Source organism: Anolis sagrei, chromosome 1 (genome assembly GCF_037176765.1).
Source record: "Anolis sagrei isolate rAnoSag1 chromosome 1, rAnoSag1.mat, whole genome shotgun sequence".
In the NCBI taxonomy this organism is placed as follows: Eukaryota; Metazoa; Chordata; class Lepidosauria; order Squamata; family Dactyloidae; genus Anolis; species Anolis sagrei.
Window position 1 is genome coordinate 304,787,902 of NC_090021.1, and position 25,034 is coordinate 304,812,935.

General features: G+C 42.3%; 2 protein-coding genes and 2 non-coding genes across 4 annotated transcripts; all 4 read right to left on the reverse strand.

The window, feature by feature from the left end:
• Positions 1–6,448: 6,448 nt before the first annotated feature.
• Positions 6,449–6,612, reverse strand: LOC132762204 (U1 spliceosomal RNA). The gene has a single exon (XR_009630122.1). It is a non-coding gene; the product is annotated as a U1 spliceosomal RNA (small nuclear RNA).
• A 3,019-nt stretch (positions 6,613–9,631) lies between these two features.
• Positions 9,632–9,795, reverse strand: LOC132762203 (U1 spliceosomal RNA). The gene has a single exon (XR_009630121.1). It is a non-coding gene; the product is annotated as a U1 spliceosomal RNA (small nuclear RNA).
• Positions 9,796–13,430: 3,635 nt separating this feature from the next.
• Positions 13,431–19,216, reverse strand: LOC132775715 (prospero homeobox protein 2-like). The gene is made up of 3 exons (XM_060780728.2): positions 18,883–19,216; positions 16,041–16,235; positions 13,431–15,104 (listed from the first exon to the last, which is right to left on the reverse strand). The coding sequence occupies exons 1-3, from the start codon at positions 18,943–18,945 to the stop codon at positions 14,925–14,927; spliced, it is 438 nt and encodes a 145-aa protein (XP_060636711.2). The 5' UTR covers positions 18,946–19,216; the 3' UTR covers positions 13,431–14,924.
• A 342-nt stretch (positions 19,217–19,558) lies between these two features.
• LOC132768497 (prospero homeobox protein 2) lies at positions 19,559–23,781 on the reverse strand. Its single transcript, XM_067467872.1, has 3 exons — positions 23,317–23,781; positions 19,984–21,643; positions 19,559–19,593 (listed from the first exon to the last, which is right to left on the reverse strand). Exons 2-3 carry the CDS (start codon positions 21,509–21,511, stop codon positions 19,559–19,561), a joined length of 1,563 nt encoding a protein of 520 aa, XP_067323973.1. The 5' UTR covers positions 21,512–21,643; positions 23,317–23,781.
• Positions 23,782–25,034: the final 1,253 nt, after the last annotated feature.

The following is a 25,034-nucleotide window of genomic DNA, read 5'->3' on the forward strand; positions in this document are numbered from 1 at the left end:
AATGCATATCTTGTAAGTCTCTTTCTTGGCTTTTATAATATCAAGACAGCTAAATTGCTCTCGTATGAGGTATGATAATGCAGTACCCCAAGTTTCTTGAGTTGTGACAGGTCACTGGAGACGAAGTACACCTTCATGACTCACATAACACGATTCCAGTGGAGATGCAATAACAATTTCTGGGTGCCAATTTGATTGTGTCTGTTCCAAGTTGCTTGGGTCTGAGATTTTCAAGAGGCTTCCAGCTCCCATTCAGGTGACAGGTAGGTATAATCTGAGCATTTTCTCAGCTATACAATTCCTTTGTACTTAGCTTTGTAAGGAGCGGAATTGCATCTAACTAGATTTTATAGGCATAGATAATGTTAATCCCTATTTCCTACCTGAATGTCTGGAATAAAGTGGTCCAATAACAGAAGTACTCCTTTGCGTGGTTTGTCATAAAGTTATTTCTCTTAAGGATGCCAAATTCATATTTGTAGCCAAGAGAAGAAAAAGTATAAAATGTTTTATGCCAACATTTTAGCATTATAAATAATGATGCCAAGATTGTTTGTATTGACAAAGAAGTAAGTATCTCGGTATGGCAATGCCAAGAGTCCATCTTTGGGCCACCCATATTGCTTTGACTCTTGAGCTCATAATTTACATAGGTACAGACTGTTCTACAATGACCTCTAACAACAAGCAAGGTGGTATTGATTTAAGATGTTTAAACTCTTAGGATCTCCACAACAGAATGTTTGTGCCCATTTTGGGACCTCTGAAGATAACATGCTTCTGCAGAAGATGTGAAGTACATGTGGTATTGTGTGTTGCAGCTCTGTAAATAGTGTCAGTTAAATGCTCTGATGCAGGTAAGTGTACAATTCCTGAATGCTAATAAATGGTACACATATTTGAATGTGGTGCTGGGTTTTTTCTCTCTCCCCCCCCCCCCCCCCACTTTTTACCAATGGCTAAAGATTAGAGCATACCTGGCAAAGGACTATAACCTATTGGTAAAACAAATATGAATTGAAAGCATGGAGCAAGTTCCACACTGGAATCTCCTACTAGTGTTGACAAGGGCTTATTGGGGAGGCATTGCTAATCCCTGTTCCAGGAGTTGGCAAAGTATATCCTTCAGATGTTTTGTGACTAAAGCTTCCAGCAGCCCAGGAATATTTACAAAATTTGTTTACAACATTTGTATTCCGCCCATATCAGCCCAAAGGTGACTCAGGGCGGCGTACAAGTCGGCAACAATCAAATGCCATATATAAAAATACATACATCAAAACAAAAAAAGCAAAAACATCACAATTCACTTAAAAACCATAAAAGCAATGAATAATAAAAATTATAAAAACTGTCTTCTTGTTCAAATCCTCAACCGTTCCATCGTCTTGCTCAGTATAGCACAAGGGCTTGCATTGTGCAATGCTGAGTTAGAGCACTAGTTGACCTGAGTATAACACAGCATCTTACATGTTCTTACATTCTTGATCTCTGTTCCACCAAAGGATGTAAATAAATTATGCACATACATAAACATTAAAATCATTTATCTCAGCATTAAAATTGAGGGTTTTAAACAGTGGATTTTAATGTTGAAATAAATGATTTTAATGTTTATGTATGTGTATAATCTATTTACATCCCGGCATTGACTGCTGTTTGTATGTTGTGCTCCGCCCTGAGTCCCCTTCGGGGTGAGAAGGGCAGAAGATAAATGGTTTGAATAAATAAATAACTAATCTTAAAAATGGCATCAATTATTTTGTAAGAAATTCGTGTCTACATGCATCATAATCCGTGTCCACATGCATGCATGCATCCTGACCTGTGTCTATGTGCATGCATGCGCCATAATCTGCCTGCATACACCATAATCTGCTCGCATGCATGCATGCATGCATAAAATTTCCATCCTGTCTGATTCTAAATGTCTTGTTTCATCACTGATCTAAACTGGACTTCTAAGAATCAATTATATTTTACAGATCTGACCTTTCCAAGCCAATCTATGTCAATGTCATGATTTACAAGAGACAAAAATCTAATATTTCCACATTTTATGACATACATTATCACAAAGGAAAGGGAATAATTAGTTACATGTGCATGGTTTAGCTGTGTGTTTTTTTAATTTTGTGGCTCCAACTTTAGTAAGGATTTCTTTAAAAAAAAACAAAAACCATTAATACCAGTGAGCTATTTTTAAATGCCTTGCTTCCACCAGCTGACCCACATAATTACATTAGCTGATGATACTTAACATCAGTATATTGTTTGAATAACATTTCCTTGTGGAGTTGAATATTTTCCTCTTCTGACCAGAAAAATATTTGGATCAAATTAACAGTTGTTTCATTCTCAGCGTTTAATTTCCAAATGTTTCTGATGCAAAACTTGAAAAACTAAGGAAAACAAATCCCGGCCCCTGGGAATCTTTTTTCTCTTTCTGTCATGAGCATATGTTTGGTGAAACTCATTCCCTAGAATTGAAGGCAAACTTTTTTATTAAACTCATTCTCTATAATTGAAGTCTGACATTTATCTCTGTTAGAGATCATTTTCTGATACCTACTGTATGAAAAATAAAGAGGCTTTAAACATCTTGTTTGTGTATGTTGTCCTTGATGTACACATAAGGTCTCTGAAATGCTTAACTCATAAGTACCAATTGTTCCATCATAACATTGTTCGCTTTGACGCACTCTATAAATTGCCATTGAGGTATCACGATCTTGTCTTATCCCTTTACTATCTGTAAAAAAGAACAATATGAGTGAGGTGATAAGCCACTTTAACTTCAGATTCCAGTCTGCCTAGAAGGTGACCACATACCACCCCGTTTCTGGAGATGCCAGATGTGACTATAGGAACACTTTTGTAAATTGCATCCCATTAAAATGGTAATACATTCCATATGGAGCTGCCTTTGGAAACTGCAGCAGGCCAAAATCACTACAATCAGTGTGCTGACTGACTGAGTAGGAAACTATGACTGCCCTATTGAAACAGTTCCCCTTGCAACCAAATTATTTCTAAGCCCAAGTAATCTATTAAGATCTATTATAATCTATGAAGGCTGATACATCTTGGGTCCAGCCTTTATGAGAGGCTGTATCTCCCAATATGCGCATGTATGGAGCTGGCATTGTCCATAGACACCTCCAAGGTCATGTGGCCAGCATGATTGCATGGAGTGCCATTACCTTCCCACAGAAGCAGTACCTATTGATCTATGCACATTTGGATGTTTTTGAACTAGGTCGGCAAAAGCTGGGCCTAACAATGGGAGCTCACCCCACTCCGCAGATTCAAACCACCAACCTTTTGGTCAGCAAGTTCAGAAGCTCAGCAGTTTAACACGCTGTGCCACCAGTGCCTCGAGATGGTTGATAAGGACATAAAAATAAGGTTGTTAGCTATGGCAGTGGAAATATTGCTGAAGACTATTGCACAGTGTTGCAGATGGCCCATTCACTCACATCAGAAGCAACCTACAGTTTCTAAAGTTGCTCCTGACACACAAACCCAAATAGTAAGTCTGCCCAGTGTCCACTTGTTTATAAGGTGGAAACAGTCTACTTTCAGGTAGTCCTTACTTACTTAGGTGATCCATCATTGTCCAAGGATGATAGCCCTCCAAGTGTGTCTTGGTGGTGGATATGTAGGTGGCTGTGGAGACATATTCTTGAACTGCATGTTCTTCCACAGTGAGGACATCGGTAATCCAGTACTGGGAGGTGTGTGGCCTTCCTAACATTGTTGCATTCCATCACCCTAGCCAATGATGAGCAATTTTACTTAATTACTTTACTTACTTAGGCAATCCCTCGTAGTCCAAGGATAATGGTCCTCCAAGTGTAGTGTCTTGGCGGTGGGTCTGTAGGTGGCTGTGGTGCCCTTTTCTTGATCCGCATGTTCTTCTGCAACGAAGACATCGGTTTCCAGATGAAAGGCAGCCCTGGTGAGGGTTGGCTTGACACGCCTTCCTCTTGGCATGCTTCTCCCTTTTGCCTTCCATTCGTGCCTCTTCAAATTCTGCAGCACTGCTGGTCACAGCTGACCTCCAGCTAAAGCTCTCAAGGACCAGGGCTTCCCAGTTCTCGGTGTCTATGCCACAGTTATTAAGGTTAGCTTTAAGCCTATCTTTAAATCTCTTTTCCTGTCCACCAACATTACGTTTTTTTGTTCTTGAATTGGGAGTATAGTAACTGCTTTGGGAGATGGTGATCGGACATTTGGACAATGTGGCCAATCCAGTGGAGTTGATGGTGCAGGAGCATCACTTCAGTGCTAGGGATCATTGCTTCCTCCAGCACCACCATTCAACCAATTGTAGCCTGGCCAGTGTCCACTTGTTTAATGTTTTGAATAGCTGGATTAAAGGCCTAACCATGAGTTTTGTGACTTAGGGAACTGGAAGTCGCTTCTGGTGTGAGAATTGGCCATCGGCAAGGACATTGCCCAGGGGACGCCCAGATGTTTTGGTGTTTTATCATCCTTGTGGGAGGCTTCTCTCATGTCCCCACAATGGGGAGCTGGTGCTGATAGATGGGGCTCATCCGTCACACTCTCCCCGAATTCAAACCTGCAACCTGTCGGTCTTTCAGTCCTGCCAGTACAAGGGTTTAACACATTGCACCATGGACTGATATACTAAGATTATTCTAATCAAATAAGGCAAAGTGCAAGGGTTGAATGAAAAGCAATGCCTCCACCTTCATAACTCCTCAACAGATGGCAGTACTGGTATGCAGCAGGTACTGTCCTGTTCAGTAGACTCTCCTCTACAGTTCCATTTTGGCAGGAAGCCTTAGCATTGAACGGTTGTGTTGGTAAAGTGCAAAATATGGAACCCTGCGCAGACAGTCAGTCACTGCAATTTAAGCAACGTGCAGGATTGAATTCTTGACAACAGAAGGCATCACACCAAAGGAGATTCATCAGAGAATGTAAGCTGTTTATGGTGATTGTGTTGATGTGAGTACTCTGCGTCTTGGGTCTCATTATTGCTTTGCTTGGCTATCGGAAGTTCTGTGCACAATGGGTACCCAGGATGCTGATGCTAGTTGTGGAAACAGAGTGTCTGCTTCTTCTGTGAAGGTTTCAGAAAACTTGTTCATCGTTAGCAGAAATTATCCAGGGAAGTTATACTACCCCTCTATTCTCCCTTGGTTAGACCACACCTGGAATATTGTGTCCAATTCTGGGCACCACAATTGAAGTGAGATATTGACAAGCTGGAATGTGTCCAGAGGAGGGCGACACAAATGATCAAGGGTCTGGAGAACAAGACCTATGAGGAGTGGCTCCTTCTTTGGAGACTTTACTTACTTACTTACTTACTTACTTAGGCGATCCCTTGTTGTCTGAGGATGATTTAGCATCCTGGTGGTGGGTCCGTAGGTGACAGTGGAGCCCTATTCTTTGGAGGCTTTTAAACAGAGGCTGGATGGCCATCTGCGGCGAGTGCTTTGAATGCAATTTTCCTGTTTCTTGGCAGGGGGTTGGACTGGATGGCCCATGAGGCCTCTTCCAACTATGATTCTATGAAATGTATTCAATTGTCTGGTGATTTTGTGGAAAAGTGAATAGTGGTAGTTAAAGAGCACATTCTACGTTTGAAATATTTATTTGTTTTATTTGTCGTGTCAGAGCAACCAGTCCATTATATTACATTTCTAACAGAACAAAGCACACAAACAGAGAAATACACAACTTGTGAGTTTGGTAGCTGGTTAAATGTCCTTTGACCAGTATCTGGCCACTTGGAGTGCTTCCGGTGTTGCTGCAAGAAGGTCCTCCATTGTGCATGTGGCAGGGCTCAGGTTGCATTGCAGCAGGTGGTCAGTGGTTTGCTCTTCTCCACACTCGCATGTCGAGGATTCTACTTTGTAGCCCCATTTCTGAAGGTTGGCTCTGCATCCCGTGGTGCCAGAGCGCAGTCTGTTCAGCGCCTTCCAAGTCGCCCAGTCTTCTGTGTGCCCAGGAGGGAGTCTCTCATTTGGTATCAGCAGCCATTGGTTGAGGTGCTGGGTTTGAGCCTGCCACTTTTGGACTCTCGCTTGCTGAGGTGTTCCAGCGAGTATCTCTGTAGATCTTAGAAACTATGTCTAGATTTAAATATTAAAATATTTGAAATATTAAAATATTTGAAATATTAAAATATTCCCATCCAATCCCAATTAATGAAGGTGGAGGCATTACTTTTCATTCAATCCTCGTAGGTGTCCATACAAGTCATGAGGCATTAGCTTTACATTGAACTACAGAATGAAATGGGTGCTGTAAGACTGGTTTGGGGGGCATGCAAACAAGGACGGTTATGGTTAGCGCTCGGCGATAAGACAGCCAAACAAATAGCCAGGAATACACACAACAGCGATACCAGCACCGAAGACTGACACTATTTCCTAGAGCAATTTCACTCTGTTTTTGGATACTACAAGACCAGGGGAAAGCGCGAACGCAGTCCCCCACTACCACAAATTATGCAGTCGAGTTTCCCGCATTTGGGGAAATCGCAGGGGTCAGCACACCCGGAGTGCAATGGATGAGCCTCGCCCTGGGAAAACCTCCTTCGTGATCAAGGTGTCTCCCCTGCCAGGTAAGTATGCTTTCTGCCCCGCCCGCTGCACACCCCAACCGCGCGGAACACACTCCAGCACACGGCGGGTAGAATCTCCGCCTTGCCCTCAACGCCTCCTTTCTGTCCTTCTTGAAGGAAACCCCACGCCCTCCCAAGCCGCGGGGCGAGATTCCCCTCCTCCGGCGTCTCTAGATCGCAAGACACCCCGGTTTGCGCTCTCCCATAATGCCCGTCGGTAACATCTCATTTGCATCCCACCCGCAAAGCCCCGCCCCCCCGAACTGAGCTTCGGAAGGGAGACAAGTAACTGCGGAGGAGGCGCCCCCTGGCGGCAGGGGAAGAAAGAGTCAGGTTTAGCTTAAATCAAAGCTTTCAGAAGGACTAACATCTCAACAACTTCATATTGCCCTAGTTCTTTACATAGTCGGGCATCTTTATATAGACTGGCATCTCAACTACTTCATGTAGCCCTAGTTCTTTAAATAGAATCATAGAGTTGGAAGAGACCTCATTTATTTATTTATTTATTTATTTATTTATTTAATGTATTTAAGGCTTTAATGGCCGGAATCACTGGGTTGTTGTAGGCTTTTTCGGGCTATATGGCCATGTTCTAGACTGAGGCATTCTCTCCTGACGTTTCGCCTGCATCTATGGCAAGCATCCTCACTACCTCTGAGGATGCTTGCCATAGATGCAGGCAATACATCAGGAGAGAATGCCTCAGTCTAGAACATGGCCATATAGCCCGAAAAAACCTACAACCCATTTATTTATTTATTTACTTGCTTACAACATTTATATGCCACCCTTCTCACCCTGAAGGGGACTCAGACCGGCTTGCAAGTAAAAAGTAAATACAATATATTATTATTATCATAGCACAATATTAATATTATATATTACATTGTACTATAACATTATACTGTAATATTAGTAACATTACATTTAATATAAAATATATAATTATAATATTTTATTAGTAGTAGTATATTGTATTACATTATATTATCAATATTATATATATATACAATATATTATGTTATATTATAGTATAGTATATTGTATTACATTATATCATCAATATTATATATATATATATACAATATATTATGTTATATTATAGTATAGTATAGAATAGTATATTATAAGCACAGTGCAGGAGACAAGATGGAACTGCCTTCCTGGCCCTTCTCATGGGCCATCCAGTCCAACCTCCTGCCAAGAAGCAGGAAAATTGCATTCAAAGCACCCCCGACAGATGGCCATCCAGCCTCTGTTTAAAAGATTCCAAAGAAGGAGCCTCCACCACAGGACAGAGAGTTCCACTGTTGAATGGCTTTCACAGGCAGGAAGTTCTTTCTAATGTTCAGATGGAATCTCCTTTCTTGTAGTTTGAAGACAGGCATCTTTATATAGACTGGCATTTCAACTACTTCATATAGCCCTAGTCCTTTATATAATCTGGCATCTTTTTCAGCAAACCCCCAATTAAAGGGACAGGGTGCAAAATGAAGCATTCTTGCCTGACTACTTTTCCAATTGAAAATCGCTCCGTTTCTCCATATTCTGTTGTAACAGGACCCTCTCCTCCCAAGGACAGGTTACGTCTCACAACTCAAAATGCAGGAAGTGTTACATCTGGCTTGAAGTCAAAGACATGGATTTAAACAACACAGAGAACTGGTTAAATGTTACCCATTTCCTGGCCTTGCGATGGATTACTAATAATTTAAATGTGGCAATTGGTAACTGGGGTTAAGAACACTGGTCATGTCTTTTCTCTTTACGTTTGTATTACTCTCTAACCTCATTACAATACAGATTATCCCCTTCCTTTTGTTTAAGATGCCTTCTTAAACATCCGGCATTGGATCCAGAACATTTCCCACAGAGAGGAGTATCTGCAAAGCCAGGCCTGGACAAACTTGGGCCCTCCACTTGTTTTGGACTTCAACTCCCTCAATTCCTAACAGCCTCCTGGCTTTTAGGAATTGTGGGAGTTGATGTCCAAAACACCTGGAGGGCAGAAGTTTGCCCAGGTCTGCCTTATGTTGGAACATGCAAGAAATCAGTTAGTGTATGTGTGTCAACTGTAAAATAAGATGCATGAAGCTGGCTGAGCCTAGGACTTTTGGTTACTGTTACTGTTTGGTTACTGTTACTGTTATTTTTCAGGCTTCAGCTATGCAGGTGCTCAGAGAGAGAAGCCAGGAAAAGCAGAAGAGAGAAAAAATTGGAGTGTGCTCTTGCTGTGGGAGGGAGATTATCTACATGGACAAAGAAAGACCATCTCCCATAAAAAGGACATTGTGTGAGTCGATGCAACTGATCACGTGATTGTAAATATGTTGTTCTGAATTACTTAGAGTAAACGACTTGTTCTTCATAGTTTATCTGCATGGCATATTTTCTTTCCCTGGCAAGATAGTGTGTGGGTGTGGCATGTTTTCTTTCCCTGGCAAGACAGTGTGTGGGCATGGCATATCTTCTTTCCCTGGAAAGATAGTGTGTGGGCATGGCATATTGTCTTTCCCTGGCAAGACAGTGTGTGGGCATGGCATATTTTCTTTCCCTGGAAAGATAGTGTGTGGGCATGGCATATTGTCTTTCCCTGGCAAGACAGTGTGTGGGTGTGGCATATTTTCTTTCCCTGGAAAGATAGTGTGTGGGGGTGTGGCATGTTTTCTTTCCCTGCCAAGACTGTGTGGGCATGGAACATCTTATTTCCCTTGCAAGACAGTGTGTGAGCTAATCAAATGAGAGCTATCCATGGTGTATTTTATATTCCACCACACCTTAGGGACATTGTAAATTGGAAACACGTCCCCTGAGTTCCCAACAGGATGATTGAGGTAATAAGGCTTGCTAGACTTACAAGCTTTCCTTCCACGTATTACGCCAATTTTTCTGCAACACAGGTCTGACAACACACAATAACCCAGTAGCTCTAGCCATGGAAAGCTTTCAACAAGACACAAGTAACCAATAATACCCACATCGCTTCCTAAAGCAATTCCAGTCTGTTTTTCAATACCAAAAGACCAGGGGAAAGCGCGAACGCAGTCCCCCACTACCACAAATTATGCAGTCGAGTTTCCCGCATTTGGGGAAATCGCAGGGGTCAGCACACCCGGAGTGCAATGGATGAGCCTCGCCCTGGGAAAACCTCCTTCGTGATCAAGGTGTCTCCCCTGCCAGGTAAGTATGCTTTCCGATTCGTCCCTTGCACACCCCAACCGCGCGGAACACACTCCAACACACGGCGGGTACAATCTCGGCCTTGCCCTCAACGCCTCCTTTCTGTCCTTCTTGAAGGAAACCCCACGCCCTCCCAAGCCGCGGGGCGAGATCCCCCTCCTCCGGCGTCTCTGGATCGCAAGACATCCCGGTTTGCGCTCTCCCATAATGCCCGTCGGTGACATCTCATTTGCATCTCACCCGCGAAGCCCCGCCCCTCCCGATCAGAGCTTCGGAAGGGAGACAAAGAGGTGGAATGGAGGGGGCGCCCCCTGGCGGCAGGGAAGAGGGGGGCAGGTTTAGCTTCAATGAAAGCTTTCAGAGGGACTGGCATCTCATATTGTGTATAAATTGTTTTAAATTGTAAGTCGCTCGGAACACCTTGGTGGAGAGTGACTAATTAAGAAATAAAGTGATGATGATGATGATGATGATGATGATGATGATGATCTCAACCGCTTTATATAGCCCAGTGGTTCTCAACCTTCCTAACGCTGCGACCCCTTAATACAGTTCCTCATGTTGTGGTGACCCCCAACCATAAAAATATTTCTCTTGCTACTTCATAACTCTAAGTTCGCCACTGTTATGAATCATAATGTAAATATCTGATATGCAGGATGTATTTACGTTCATTGGACCAAATTTGGCACAAATACCTGATACACCCAAATTTTAATACTGCTGGGGTTGGGGGGATTGATTTTGTCATTTGGGATTTATAGTTCACCTGCAATCAAAGAGCATTCTGAACTCCACCAATGATGGAATTGAACAAAACTTGGCACACAGAACTCCCATGACCAACAGAAAATATTGGAAGGATTTAGTGGGCATTGACCTTGAGTTTGGGAGTTGTAGTTCACCTACATCCAGATAACACTGTGGACTCAAACAATGATGGATCTGGACCAAACTTGGCATGGATACTCAATATTCCTGAATGTGAATACTGATGGAGTTTGGGTGGAAATAGACCTTGACATTTGGGAGTTGTAGTTGTTGGGATTTATAGTTCACCTACAACCAAAGAGCATTCTGAACCCTACCAACGAAATAATTGGGCCAAACTTACCACAAAGAACCCCCATGACCAACAGAAAATATTGGAAGCGTCTGGTGGGCATTGACCTTGAGTTTGGGAGTTGTAGTTCACCTACATCCAGATAATACTGTGGACTCAAACAATGATGGATCTGGACCAAACTTGGCATGGATACTCAATATGCCCAAATGTGGTGCAGTCTGGGGGAAAATAGACCTTGATATTTGGGAGTTGTAGTTGCTGGGATTTATAGTTCACCTACAATCAAATAGCATTTTGAACTCTACCAACAATACAATTGCACCAAACTTTCCACACAGAACCCCCATGGCCAACAGAAAATACTTCTGATGGTTTTCTGATGGTTTTCAGCGACCCCTCTGACACCCTTTACGACCCTCCCAGGGGTCCCAACCCCCAGGTTGAGAAACACTGATATAGCCCATCCTGGTTCTTTATATAGCCTGGCATATTTTTAGCAACCTCCCAATTAAAGGGACAGGGTGGCAAAATGTAGCCTTCTTGCCTGACTACTTTTCCAACTGAAAACCACACTGTGTCTCCATATTCTATTGTAATTGTAGCTTTTCCTCCCAAGCATAGGTAGCTTACTTCTCACAACCCAACATGCAGGACATTTAAAGGATGACATCTAGCCAGAAGTCAAAGGCAGAAGGATTTAAACTACATAGAACTGGTTAAACATTACCAATTTCCTGGCCTTGCAATGGATTTATAATAACTTAAATGTGGCAATCGGTAATTGGGGTTAAGAAGAAAGGTCAAGTCATTGCTCTTTATGTTTTTATTAGTCTCTGACTTTAGTACAATACAGATTATCCCAGGTATGGGCAAACGTTGGCCCTCCAGGTGTTTTGGACTCCAACTCCCACCATTCCTAACAGCCTCAGGCCCCTTCCTTTTCCCCCTCAGCCGCTTAAGCGCTTAAGCACGCTTAAGCGGCTGAGGGGGAAAAGGAAAGGGCCTGAGGCTGTTAGGAATGGTGGGAGTTGGAGTCCAAAACACCTGGAGGGCCAAAGTTTGCTCAGGCTTGCCTTAGGATCACCATGAATTGGGAACAACTCAAAGGTACACAACAACAACAACAACAACAACAACAACCACAGATTACATACTCTCCAACTTTTCACAGATGAAAACAAAGACACTGGTGGGCAAGGCATGCCAGAGCAAGGTTGAAAAATATGAATGAGTGTCTTGACCCCTTTGAAGTCATGCCATACATAAATGTCAACACGAGACGCGCAGCTATTGTATAATACACACTATATAGAAACATATAAGGTTTATGGAAGACCATTGGTCCAAAACATTTGGTTGGGACAATCAAAGGAAACAGGTGACTGGATGAAGCAATAAAAGTCTTGTTTACACTTAGGTGTAGATGAGACTGGGAAATTGAATTTTTCTCACATTAGAACAAAAGGCTAAGGGTTTTTATAAGCACACTTTATAGGTTTTGGGCTGGGCTGTAGCACAGCTGGTTAATCCCTAGCAGCAATACATCACTGCTGACCGGAAGGTGGCAAGTTCAAAGCCTGAGTCAGGTTTGAGCTCCCGACTGTTAATAGCCCAGCCTACTGTTCACCTAAGCAGTTCAAAAATAGCTGAGCTGTGAGTAGAGAAATTAGGGACCACTTAAAGTGGAGAGGTTAATTTATGACACCATAAAAATGCTGGAGGAAATACTACGATCAAAGGCTCGGCATCATAGTGGATGAAGCAACAGCTCCCCCCGTGGCCAGAATTGTGCAACCTCCAGGAGCCGAAGTTGGTAAAAAATGCTGAATTACTTCTATCTGTCTGTATGTCTTGTATGTCTAAAAAACAGCATTGAATGTTTGCTGTGTATGTGTGTACTGAGATCCGCCCTGAGTCCCCTTCGGAATGAGAAGTGCGGAATATAAATACTGTAAATAAATAAATAAATAAATTGTAGAGATCATTCTATTCTCATAAAGAATGTCACCAATCCTGCTGTTTGTTAACGAATGAAGTACTACTTGGAAGACTTTTCTTTGAAACCAGTGATTAGATGACTGGAAAACCTCACAATGAAGAAGAACACAGAAGTTTGGAGTCTTTTGGGAAGGACAAGATTCGACACTTTCTTCTCCTCCCTGATGAGTTCATTGTTGTTGTTTGTGTTTTGATTTCATTTATTGTATTGCGTTGCTGGGCTTGGTCTTAGTAAGCCGCCCTGAGTCCCTGTTGGGGAGATGATAGCGGGGTACAAATAAAGATTATTATTATTATTATTATTATTATTCATTGGGCGAACATTATTTTTGCACTTTGAATGACGTTTGCGGCAACTGTAGTAAACTAATTTCACTTCTACACTGCCATATAAAATCCAGAGTATCTGCTTTGAACTGTATTATATGTCAGTGTAGACCAGTGGTTCTCAACCTGGGGTCCCTAGATGTTTTTGGCCTACAACTCCCAGAAATCCTAGCCAGTTTACCAGCTATTAGGATTTCTGGGAGTTGGAGGCTAAAAACATCTGGGGACCCCAGGTTGAGAACCACTGGTGTAGACTCAGATAATCCAGTTCAAAGCAGATAATGTGGATTATCTGCTTCAATAATCTGTGTTGTATGGCAGTGTAGAAGGGGCCTCGGAAAAGGAAGAGTGATTGACTGGAACATTTTAGAAGCAGGTGGAAAAGAAGAATAACAAGAGGATTAATTGGGTTAGTTGGAAGGGTATGGGATTAGATACTGTATACAAAGTCCTTTCATCTTCTGCGGACAGATCTTTGCAATTTAAGAATGCTAAACTGAAACAAATTAGATCATTCTAAATCTGGACACCAAAATGGAGCACTAAACCATAGTCCTGTAAGGGTTAAGACCTGGATGCTTCAGTAGGCTCAGAAGACACAGTAATTTTTGGAAAAATGGAGAAAACATGGTATACTTTTCTCCTTCTGTCACAGCAACACACCGAAAGTTACGTTTGGGGGTAAACATAAAGCACACCTTTTAACAAGAAGATACATTCAACTGATAAGCACCCAATAATTGTTTAAGTGTTGCAACCATGTTTACACTTAACCACAACCAAGCTCAATTGGTATAATACACCCTATGCATGTGAATAAATAGGCATGATATTTATTCTTGGTCAGACCTCACCTGGGATACTGTGTCCAATTCTGGTCATAACCACTGAGGATGCTTGCCATAGATGCAGGCCAAATGTCAGGAGAGAATGCTTCTAGAACATGGCCATATAGTCTGAAAAACCTACAACAACCCATAGGGAATTTGTTCCAGGAATGTGTGTGGATACAAGGCCATGGACAATAGCAAGCTCTTTTGAAATGAAGCACTTGTGGCCTAAGAAGACCATAAATCACATCAGGGGACCTCGAAAATGCCTATCAAGGTCATATTTTGTCAGTCATGGATATATGAAACTACAGATCCCAAATAGATACAAAGGTTGTGTTTTGTGTGTGTGTTGTATATGTATGGAGGATAATACTGGCTATAGAACCGTTAAGGGCTAGCAGAGAGAAATAGGGGCTCTTCCACACAACCCTATAGCCCAGAATATCAAGGCAGAAAATCCCACATTATCTGAGTGCGGACTCTGAAAACCCAGTTCAAAGCAGATATTGTGGGATTTTCTGCCTTTATATTCTGGGATATAGGAGTGTGTGGAAGGGCTGTAGGAAGTTCCTGGCTGCCACTATGTATTTTACTCCAGAAAGTATTCGGAGTATTGATGGTACTATGTTCTTTCAGGCTCCTTCTACACTGCCATATAAAATCCAAATGATCTGCTTTGAACTGGACAATATGGCAACGTACACTCATATAATCCAGTTTGAAGCAAATAATATGGATTATCTGCTTTGATAATCCGGATTATACGGCAGTGTAGTAAATTCAGGTTTCATCTTGTGGTCATGAAGCCAGGCATGCAACTGACAGTTCACTTTTGATTCTGACCCCATTTGCCTCAAAGGACCACTCCATCCCACACTCACATGCCAGGCACCATGATAACAGTATATTAATCTTAGAGTAATTCCTTGGGGCAATTGGATGATTTAAAAGCATCTGGAATCTCACTATCCAGTTTAGAAATTATTTTGTAAATTGGCTTTTTCCAGGAAGGGTCTAAGTCCTTTCCTTCCCTGACGGCATTAAAGAACTCCTGAAGGGTCAGGCTGGCAACATCCAGGAAAGCATCAGGAACCTGCCAAGAAAGAGAATAAAAGGTTAAGAGATAAGAAACATACCATTTGGCACCTGCACATGTATCATACTGGTTTGAACAGAACAGCGTTTCTCAACCTGGGGGGATTGCGAGGGGATGTCAGAAGGGTCACCAAAGACCATCAGAAAGTACAGTGTGTTGGCCGTGGGAGTTCTGAGTGGGAAGTTTGGCTCAATTCTTTCATTGGTGGGGTTCAGAATGCTTTTTGATTGCAGGTGAACTATAAATCCCAGCAACTACAACTCCTAAATGACAAGGTCTACTTTCCCCAAACTCCACTAGTGTTCACATTTGGGCATATTGAGTATTTATGCCAAGTTTGGTCCAGATCCATCATTGAATCCACAGTGCTCTCTGGATGTGGGTGAACTACAACTCCCAAACTCAAGGTCAATGCCCACTAAACCCCCCCAGTATTTTTTGTTGCTCATGGGAGTTCTGTGTGCCAAATTTGGTTCAATTCCATCATTGGTGGAGTTCAGAATGTTCTTTGATTGTAGGTGAACTATAAATCCCAAATGATAAAATCAATTTTCCCCCAACCCTACCAGTATTCAATTTTGGGCGTATCAGGTATTTGTGCCAAATTTGGCCCACTGAAAGAAAATACATCCTGCATATCAGATATTTACATTATGATTCAAAATGGTAGCAAAATTACAGTTATGAAGTAGCAACGAAAATAATATTATGGTTGGAGGTCACCACAAAATGAGAAACTGGATTAAGGGGTTGTGGCATTAAGAAGGTTGAGAAACACTGGAATAAAATAAGGTGTCCTTTCTCTTGAATGTTCATGTCATGGAATAACAAGGTACACCTTATGTCATAGGGAGCTGTTCAAAAATAAAGGCCATGTTCTCAGAATAAGTCATAGTCCTTGAAATGCGGAGTACTTGTTAGGGGTAGGCTCACCTCGAAATCATTCCCTTTGTTGTAATGCACATTCAGGATCCGGAAGAGCTCTGAATCTCTGGTCACAAGGAGGTGGCTGGGATCCGCCACCCCTTCCACGAGGGCTTGCCTGGCACACTTTTCCATCTGGATGTAATAAAATTCACGGAAGTTGCTAAACCACTTGATCAGCTGGGAAGTGATGCAGCGGGTGAACTGTGGAAAGAGCGTGGATCAGTCACTGCCATGGAGTAGCATCTCCTTTCTGAGTCGAGGAGGCTTTGTGCGGAGAAAATACAGCTACTCCCCATTACTAGTACAGCCACCCATTCATACAATCATAGAATCATAGAGTTGGAAGAGACCTCATGGGCCATCCAGTCCAACCCCCTGCCATTCATTGTAAATGTGTGTCTTTATCCACTGCAAATCAACTTAACATTTTGCATGGACATTTTAATTGATTCCAATGGAATCAAGGAAGAGTCTTGCAGCATTGAAAGAAATTGAGTCGTTTGTTATGACTTAAGCATATATGAAGAAGTAAATTCCAATCTACAGAAATAATGGGTCCCTCCACACTATATCATTTTACTTTAACAGCCACGATTCTGTCCTATGAGATCCTGGAATGGGCAATTTGAAGAGAAGAATTTCAATTCTCAGGCAAAGAGATCTAGTGCATCCCCAAACGACAAACTCCAGGATTCCTTAGGATGCAACTATGGCAAATCAAGTGGAATTGTGTGACAGGAAAAAGCTGTGTGCCATAATAACTTGGTTTGTCTTTAAATGTCAAGTTAAAATGCCATAACATACATGTGTCAAACTCAAGGCCCATGGACAGAATCTGGCCCACCCAGTCATTTTATGTGGCCCTCCATATGCGGAACTACAACTACAACTTGACAAGCTCGAATGTGTCCAAAGGAGGGCGACTAAAATGATCAAGGATCTGGAGAACAAACCCTATGAGGAGCTGCTTAAAGAACGGGGCTTGTTTAGCCTTCAGAAGAGAAGGCTGAGAGGAGACATGATGGCCATGTATAAATATGTGAAGGGAAGTCAGGGAGGAGGAGGGAACAAGCTTGTTTTCTGAGACTAGGACACAACAATGACTTCAAACTACAGGAAAGGAGATTCCACCTGAACATTAGGAAGAACTTCCTAACTGTGAGAGCTGTTCAGCAGTGGAACTCTCTGCCCTGAAGTGTGATGGAGGCTGTTGGGTGTGATGGATGGCCATCTGTTGGGGGGTGCTTTGAATGCAATTTTCCTGCTTCTTTGCAGGGGGTTGGACTGGGTGGCCCATGTTGTCTCTTCCAACTCTTTGATTCTATGATTCTGATATTCCTCATCATTAGACAGCATGAGTAGAGCTGATGGCAATTGTGATACAGTAACACCTGGAAGGCTGCAGTTCTGTTCAGTCAGGATAATGGGGTTGATTTTGGTTACATGGCTTGTGGATATGATGCCTGATTTTAAAATATCCTTTAGCCTTTCCCCAACCTCAAAGCCACAAGTGCTGTTGGGTTGCAGTTCCAACTATTCCCAGTCTGCATGGCAGATAATGAAAGGTTATGGGAGTTCGGTTGTTGTGAGTTTTCCGGGCGATATGGCCATGTTCCAGAAGCATTCTCTCCTGATGGTTTGCCCACATCTGTGGCAGGCATCTTCAGAAGTTGTGAGATCTCACAGACCTCACAACCTCTGAGGATGCCTGCCATAGATGCGGGTGAAATGTCAGGAGGGAATCCTTGTGGAACATGGCCATACAGCCCGGAAAACTCACAACAACATAGTGATTCTGGCCACGAAAGCCTTAACAATACGTTATGGGAGTTGTTGTTCAGTAACATCTAGGGACCCAAACTGGGTAAAAACTAAAGAGCACCAAAATATGTAATATATATATATATATAGTTGGCCCTCAGGAGCATGATTCTCTTTACATGGATTCAATGACCCTTTGAAGGCAATCCTAGATGTGACCCTAGATGAAAATGCGTCTGACCCCCCCCCCCCTCCATAACACATGAAAAGATGACAGCTCTGCAAATAGTCACCAGGGGTCACTAATATTCCATTAACTGTCTTTTGGGATGTCTGGTATTCACCTCCTTCATGCAAAAATATGGGGGTTCTGAGTCTTAATTTGAAACTCTGCAGCCATATTCCACTTTCTATTTTATGACGGATTAAATGCAGACATGCCTGGCTTCAACAATAGCCCCACTTTGTTTGCCCAAACTAGCCCAATAAAGAGTTCTGGAGAACTGGAATGCTTTACCTCTTTGATAACATTTTGGGTGGCCTAAGTAAAGATTCTGGCCTAATATCAATTTGGTGCAGGTTTATTTATGGCAAGCTTGTTTATGCATGTTTGATTAAAACCCAAACAAGAAAATGTTACTCCTTGTTAGTTTAACACATTTATTTTGATTATTTATGCCCCATCTTTCTCCATCAAAGTTGGAACTAAGGAATCTCACAGCAAATAATAATAATAATCATCATCATCGTCATCATCATCATTTCATCCACATAATAAAATAAAACATTTTATTCAAATAACAGATTGGGCTGGGGACAAATTTGTTGACACAGGTAGAGACAGAATCATAAAGTTAGAAGTTTCCAAGGGCCATCCAGTCCAATCCCCTGCCATGCAGGAACACACAATCAAAGCCTTCCCAATAGATGGTCATCCAGCCTCTCCTTAAAAACCTCCAGGGAAGGAGACTCCATCATGATTCAAGTTTAATAGATATTGCAGTCTAAAATTATGTCATTTTGGGAATACTGACATGCACACATGCAGATTGGTCCCTGACTGATACATGAAGAAGAATATTTTTACCTGGACATCCAGAAAGTAGGCTCTCAGCAGCGAAGATGTAGGATACCGAGAGAAGAAAAACATCAGCTTAGCCTTTTTCAAATGGCCAGGCGTCAGGGCTTCCTGAATGTAATCTGTAGTCAAGGGAAAATCACTTGCAGTTCCTATAGACAATTCTATAAAGAATTGCACAGAAAGCTAAATCTGAGTAGGTTTGACTCTTCCCATATAGCTTTGCAAAAATGAGAGAAGCTGCGTTTGGCAGAATTTACCCATTGTGCATTCCTTTTAAAGGTCCAGTTGTTTTTCAGGCTGAGATGTCACTGTTTGGCATCTTGTTCTTCCACATTCTGCATGTCACTGTATTAAATCAGGATGACATGAACTGATATGTCTAACTGCCTATGCAAAGAACCATCTTCCTAACCCTACTATTACACAGGTCTATGGGAGAAACCTTCCTTTACAGTCATCCCTTCACATTTGCGGTTTTGACTTTTGTGGATTTGATGAATTACATATTTGGTTAAAAATGTTCTCTCTCTGGAAATCTCTAGGCCAGCAGTTCCCAACTTTTAGTTCTCCAGGGGTTTTGGACTTCAGCTCCCACAATTCCTAACAGCTGGTAAAATGGCTGGGATTTCTGGGGAGTTGAAGTCCAAAACACCTGGAGGACCAAATGTTGGGAACCACTGTTCTATGCCCTCCTGTGTAACCCTATGGTCAACACACCTGCAGTATGAGAAGTCAGCAAAGTCAGCACATAATAGCCATATGTAGCTGAGGTTCCAAATCAGGAATGGGCTATTTCTGCTCCTCCAGATGTTGTTGGGTTAAACCAGTGGTTCTCAACCTGGGGTCCCCAGATGTTTTTGGCCTTCAACTCCCGGAAATCCTAACAGCTGGTAAACTGGCTGGGATTTCTGGGAGCTGTAGGCCATAAACATCTGGGGACCCCAGGTTGAGAACCACTGGGCTAAACCCATCATTCCTCATCACAGTCCAACAACCCCTGGAAAATCACAGGTTTTAGGGTCCTTCCACACAGCCCTTTATCCCAGGATATCAAGGTGGAAAACCCCACATTATCTGAGTATGGATGCAGATAACCCAGTTCAAAGCAGATATTGTGGGATTTTCTATCTTGATCTTCTGGGATATAGAGCTGTGTGGAAGGGCCCTTATTCTCACTGTAGATGAAGATTTTTTTAAAGCTTTTAAAGGATATATGCATTGCGGGAAAGTACACCCCATCCATCAGAGCACACATTTCAGCAAACGTTCCCTTTGATGTTGGAAGAGAAGCCAAAGTTTCTATTTCAACAGATTTACAGGATGTTGGATATTGTTGCTGTCTCATACTAGATGATTTCAGTTTGACAGGTTGCTGCAGCATATCTAAAGACTCTGGCAAAGAGACCATCCTCGGCGTGGGACTGACCCAATGGCTATCTGGACCATGTAGTAGCATCTGACCAATAAGGCCATCTTTTTGGACTTCAGGGGAGATTAAGGGATAATTCCCACAAAGCACTTGGCAGGGTTTTCTTCCAGGTTTTGAGTGAATGGAACAACCTGGAAGGACATGAGTTTTTTCTGTGAGTACTGATATCGAGCCTTCATGGGAAAAGATCTTTGGAAGCCATTTCTTTGATGGATTTCCTCCAGGACCTATAAATTCTCTTCTAAGAGAGGACACTGCTTCTGGGGAGCCGAAAGGCAGTTGGGACTGGAGGCCTGGGGATTTAGACAAGACCCTTTTCAAGACAGAGTCCACAGCCTCGGTCACTCCTTGCATTAACTCCTGTTTCAAAGTATCTGAAAGAATTCTTTCTTCTGACAATGGAATGCATGAATCCATAATTCCAGCTTCTTTCTCTGACAATTCAGGGCTTTTCATCGCAGGAATATTGTTTTGGAAATAATCTCTTTGTTGACCATTTATGACAGCACAATTACTCTTGTCCCAATTTGGTCCAAACATTTCCTTCAATTTGTTAGTTGTCTCCTTCATACTCTCTTGATTCAGATTGGAAAAATGGACTTCACGAGGCTGGATGAACCTTTCTTGAAGTTGCTTCAGCTGATGTTCCAAAAGATGGAACTGATTTTTCAGATGGAGATATTCCTCTGACTGGATGTTGTTCCTATCAGATCTTGACAGCAAAGTTTGCTGCTGAGGAAGTTTCTGTTTTCTCTTGTTATCTTGATAGTCTTTCTTTGTTTTATCAGCATGGCGCTGATCTTCTAAATTACAAGGCCCTATTGGGTTTGGCATGGTGTTCATTCCCTGGATAATATTTTCAACCCTGGCCCTCTTGGCTTGTAAGGGATCGTGATGGAAGTGACTAGAGTCACTCAAGACATAAGCAGGTAACTGAGCCAAAGAGGAGGGAGAACCCTGAGAAGAGGCACCATTCCTGCCACTTGACAACAGTTGTTCTTTTTTTGGTGAGGAATGGAGAAGACATTTTGGATCCAACTCACCATGAGCTTTTGACTGGCTAAGGAGGTATGATATTATGGCTGCATAGTAAGACGCAGAAGAAAGTAAATAGTCTCTTTCAACACAGTGCTCTCCATTCTGTCTGTCTGAATATCCAGAGCTGAGATTATAATTATATAGGTTGGAGATAGGGTTTCCATTCATGTCTTTTTCTTCTTGGAAATGACAAATTGGCACCCAATGAAACACAAAACAGCAGGGATTTTTGAGGTAGTAAGACTGGAATATGGCCACAACCCAGGTAGGAGTGTTTCACAGTTCTGAGAAGTCAGAAAGCTAGAACAGGCAAAAAAACAAAAAAATAAAGAAGTATTCATTTGTTTAACACCTCTCTCAAATTATTATCTTCCAATTTCAAAGTAACAATTTTTTCCATTCATAATCATTTATCTAGCTGGGGCATAGGTCAACACAGAAAAATCTGCTATTTTGCATTTTCTCCCAAATACTTATTTACAAACATCATGTAATTATAAGACTCATCCATGGTACAGAATAGTGAGGTAGTATTCACATTGCTCAAGACAGGGAACGGCAAACCTCCTCCGAACAAATACTGCTTAACCAACCTGCGATGGGGCATTGCTGGAGTCATTATAGTTTGGAATCAAGTTGAATTTGCACAACAATGGCAAAAGCATGATAACTGGGACCAGGCCCGTAGCCAGGATTTCGTTTCGGGGGGGGGGGGGGGGGCTGAATTTTTTTTCAGGGGGGGTTTCGGGGGGGCTGAGTTTCGGGGGGGGGGCTGAGTCTGAGTGAAAGAGGGTCTAGCCTAGCAAACCTTTTATATCATTACCCCAATACCCCCATGCATATGGGATATATTGAGTATGGTGGTCAGATCATGATATGAATAAACATAACAGTTTAAATAATGCACCAATAAGGCCTTTTCGCGAACCACCATGAAAATTTCGGGGGGGGGGGGCTGAAGCCCCCCGAGCCCCCCACCCACCCCCCCGGCTACATGCCTGACTGGGACCCAATGCTGGTTGCGCGACGCAGGTCAGAATTAGAGAAGCGAAGATGTTACGCATTTGAACGTGTTTGTGTACAATTTCCGGATAACCTTAAGCACTATGCTTGGCTGTTTGTTGCCCCCCCTTTCTGTCCCCACCCCCTTTCTGGCGAATTATCTTTCCACAACTCTGTCACACCTGCGTCCCTCACTTGTTGCGCAGTCTTGGCATTGGGTCCCAGCTATCATACTTTTGCCCTCTAGTGCTTTAGAGATCTCTGGCGAAGAATTCTAAGTACTTGATGAAACTACAAATCCAAGGACACCATAGCATGGAGCCAAGGAAACTAAAGTAGCATCCATGCGCTATAATTGCAGAGTAAAAACATACCCAAAAACATTATCTCATGGCATCCAAACAACCAGGCATTCTTTCCAAAAACAGCCTCTCTCTAAAAAGACATCCCCAAAAGCATCCACAGAATTTACTTGCATGATTTCAATGTGGTTCTCAAATCGTCCTACCTGGGTGCATCCACTCTGTAGAATTAATGCAATTTGACACCACTTTAACTGCCATGGCTCAATGCTATGTAACCCTGGGATGTGTAGTTTGGTGAGGCACCGGCTGTCTTTGGCAAAATAAAGCTACTACTCCCATGATCCCATCGCATTAATCTACGGCAATTAAAGTGGTATCAAACCAAAATAATTCTACAGCGTTGATGCACCGCCTGACTGTTTTAAGAGTCTCTTTATCCTAAACTGCATTGGAACCTGTATTAGGAAAAAAGGAAGGAATATAAGTAAACTATCAAAATGATCAAAACATACTGTATTTTTATCTACCTCCAAATTGCAGTTACAAAGAAATTAAAAAGCAACATAACACATCAAAAAAGAAAACACAACAGTGTTACTATCAGAGAGATATCTTAACATCAGGTGCATCTACAAGCTGATGGTTCTCTCAATAGTCAAAATCTACCTGTGAGCAAGTGACCATGAGGATCCTTCTTTGCTGGTGCTGAAAAAGAGATGCTCACCTTGGCTGCCAGGGGTCTGCAGAGTGAGCACTGCTCTGTACTTTCAAAGCAAGTGGAGTTTTCTCTTGAATGAAGAAACTTCCACTGGATCACAACTGCTGTCACTCAAGATCCCTTACATCCCCGCATTGCTGCCTCTGAGAGGGGTGTGAGGGTGGCCCAGAGCAGCCAACCAGCTTGAGGAGGCAATGAATATGCACACAGAGAGATGGCTGGGGTCAAGTTGCCTTTAATGAAATTCCCCTTGGCTATTCCCAGGGCACAAGAACTCCAAAAGGCATAACAATTTCGAAGGAGGAAACTACTTGGAAGAGGAAGATGTGGGATGGGTGTACACCCCAGAACTACCACTTCTTTTTCAAACTGTTTTTAACTCTCTTTTGTGTCTAGACTTAATCAAAGTCCACCCAAGAGCCTTCTGAATGTGAAAGGAGCAGTGCAATTTTATATCAGGATTGCATTGGAGAGAAATAGATCAAAGTCAAATATAGTGCCTGGCTGTCTTCTCTTGAACAACCGTCTAGTTGAGGTTGGATCTCAAGGTGGCAACATGCCTGGTTTCTTTTATTCCAAGGCCCCTTCTACAATATCATATAAAATCCATTATCTATTTGGAACTGGATTATATAGCAGTGTAAACTAGGCATGGGCAAACATGGGCCCTCGAGGTGTTTTGGACTTCAAGTCCCACAATTCCTAACAGCTGGATTATCTGCTTTGAACATAATAAACATTTATTACGGTCAATGACCAGCATCAAAAGGTACAAGTGACAGGGTGTGCGAGTGTCAGAGTACACACACATGTACAAGCACATGTACAGAAGTATACAAGCATCAGGCCACACACACGTCTGGGTATCAGGAAACCATGCTAAAACAGAGTTTAAAACCCAATATTGAATAAAGTAATTAAAATGGTGTTAAACATTTAAATACTAAAATATCAATGGTAAAATATATGTTAAAACTTTCTAAGTCTGTGTCAGCATCTTGGGGCGACAAGCCATAGCTGCTGCACAGAAGCTAGCAACCCTGACAGTGACTTTGGGGTGTTGGTCAGACAGGAGATAATCTGTATAAAACCTTGCAGATCTCCCTGGTAGACTTTCTAGAATTGGATTTATAAAATGTTTACGAAGGTCACGGTAAAAAGAGCAGTACAGCAAAACGTGCTCCACAGTTTCCACTGTCTCGTCCTCACAGGGACATAGGCGCTCATTGTATGGTACTTTGTTGTATCTTCCCTCCAATACAGCAGAAGGGAGTACATTGTATTTAGCCAAAGAGAACGCCTTCCTATGTTTGGGAATAGTTAGATTGCCTAGATACTCTGCAGGTAGCAGTGCCCTTCCATCATCTTTAAAGATTGGAAGAAAAGAGGCTGCGCTTAGATAGTTTTGCAGCTCAGTGTCCCAGATACGCTGTCGTATGTTTTCTTTGGCTTTTGTATAGCCCATGGTCAGGATATTTTTAACTGAGAATCCAAGGTTTAGGATTTTCTCTTGAACTATCTTTTTCCACCTTGATTGGAATAGATCATCAAGGGTCAATGGAGCCAAACCTTTGGGCAAAAATATTAGTTTTAACCAAAGATTTAATTTATACATCCAGATCCGAGACTCAACAGAGATCTGACCTGTCTCCAAAAGTAAAATTAT

What these genes read in the sequence shown, in the direction of transcription:
- LOC132768497 (XM_067467872.1), bottom strand. Translation starts at nt 21,511, where the DNA reads ATGAATGGAAACCCTATCTCCAACCTATATAATTATAATCTCAGCTCT. An exon ending in TAGAAAATCCCACAATATCT is followed by an intron (nt 19,594 to 19,983) that starts GCTTTGAACTGG and finishes CTCATACTGCAG; the next exon opens with GTGTGTTGACCATAGGGTTA.
- LOC132775715 (XM_060780728.2), bottom strand. Translation starts at nt 18,945, where the DNA reads ATGTTTTTCTTCTCTCGGTATCCTACATCTTCGCTGCTGAGAGCCTAC. An exon ending in CCTACTTTCTGGATGTCCAG is followed by an intron (nt 16,236 to 18,882) that starts GTAAAAATATTC and finishes CTCTTTCCACAG; the next exon opens with TTCACCCGCTGCATCACTTC. An exon ending in ACAAAGGGAATGATTTCGAG is followed by an intron (nt 15,105 to 16,040) that starts GTGAGCCTACCC and finishes CTTTCTTGGCAG; the next exon opens with GTTCCTGATGCTTTCCTGGA.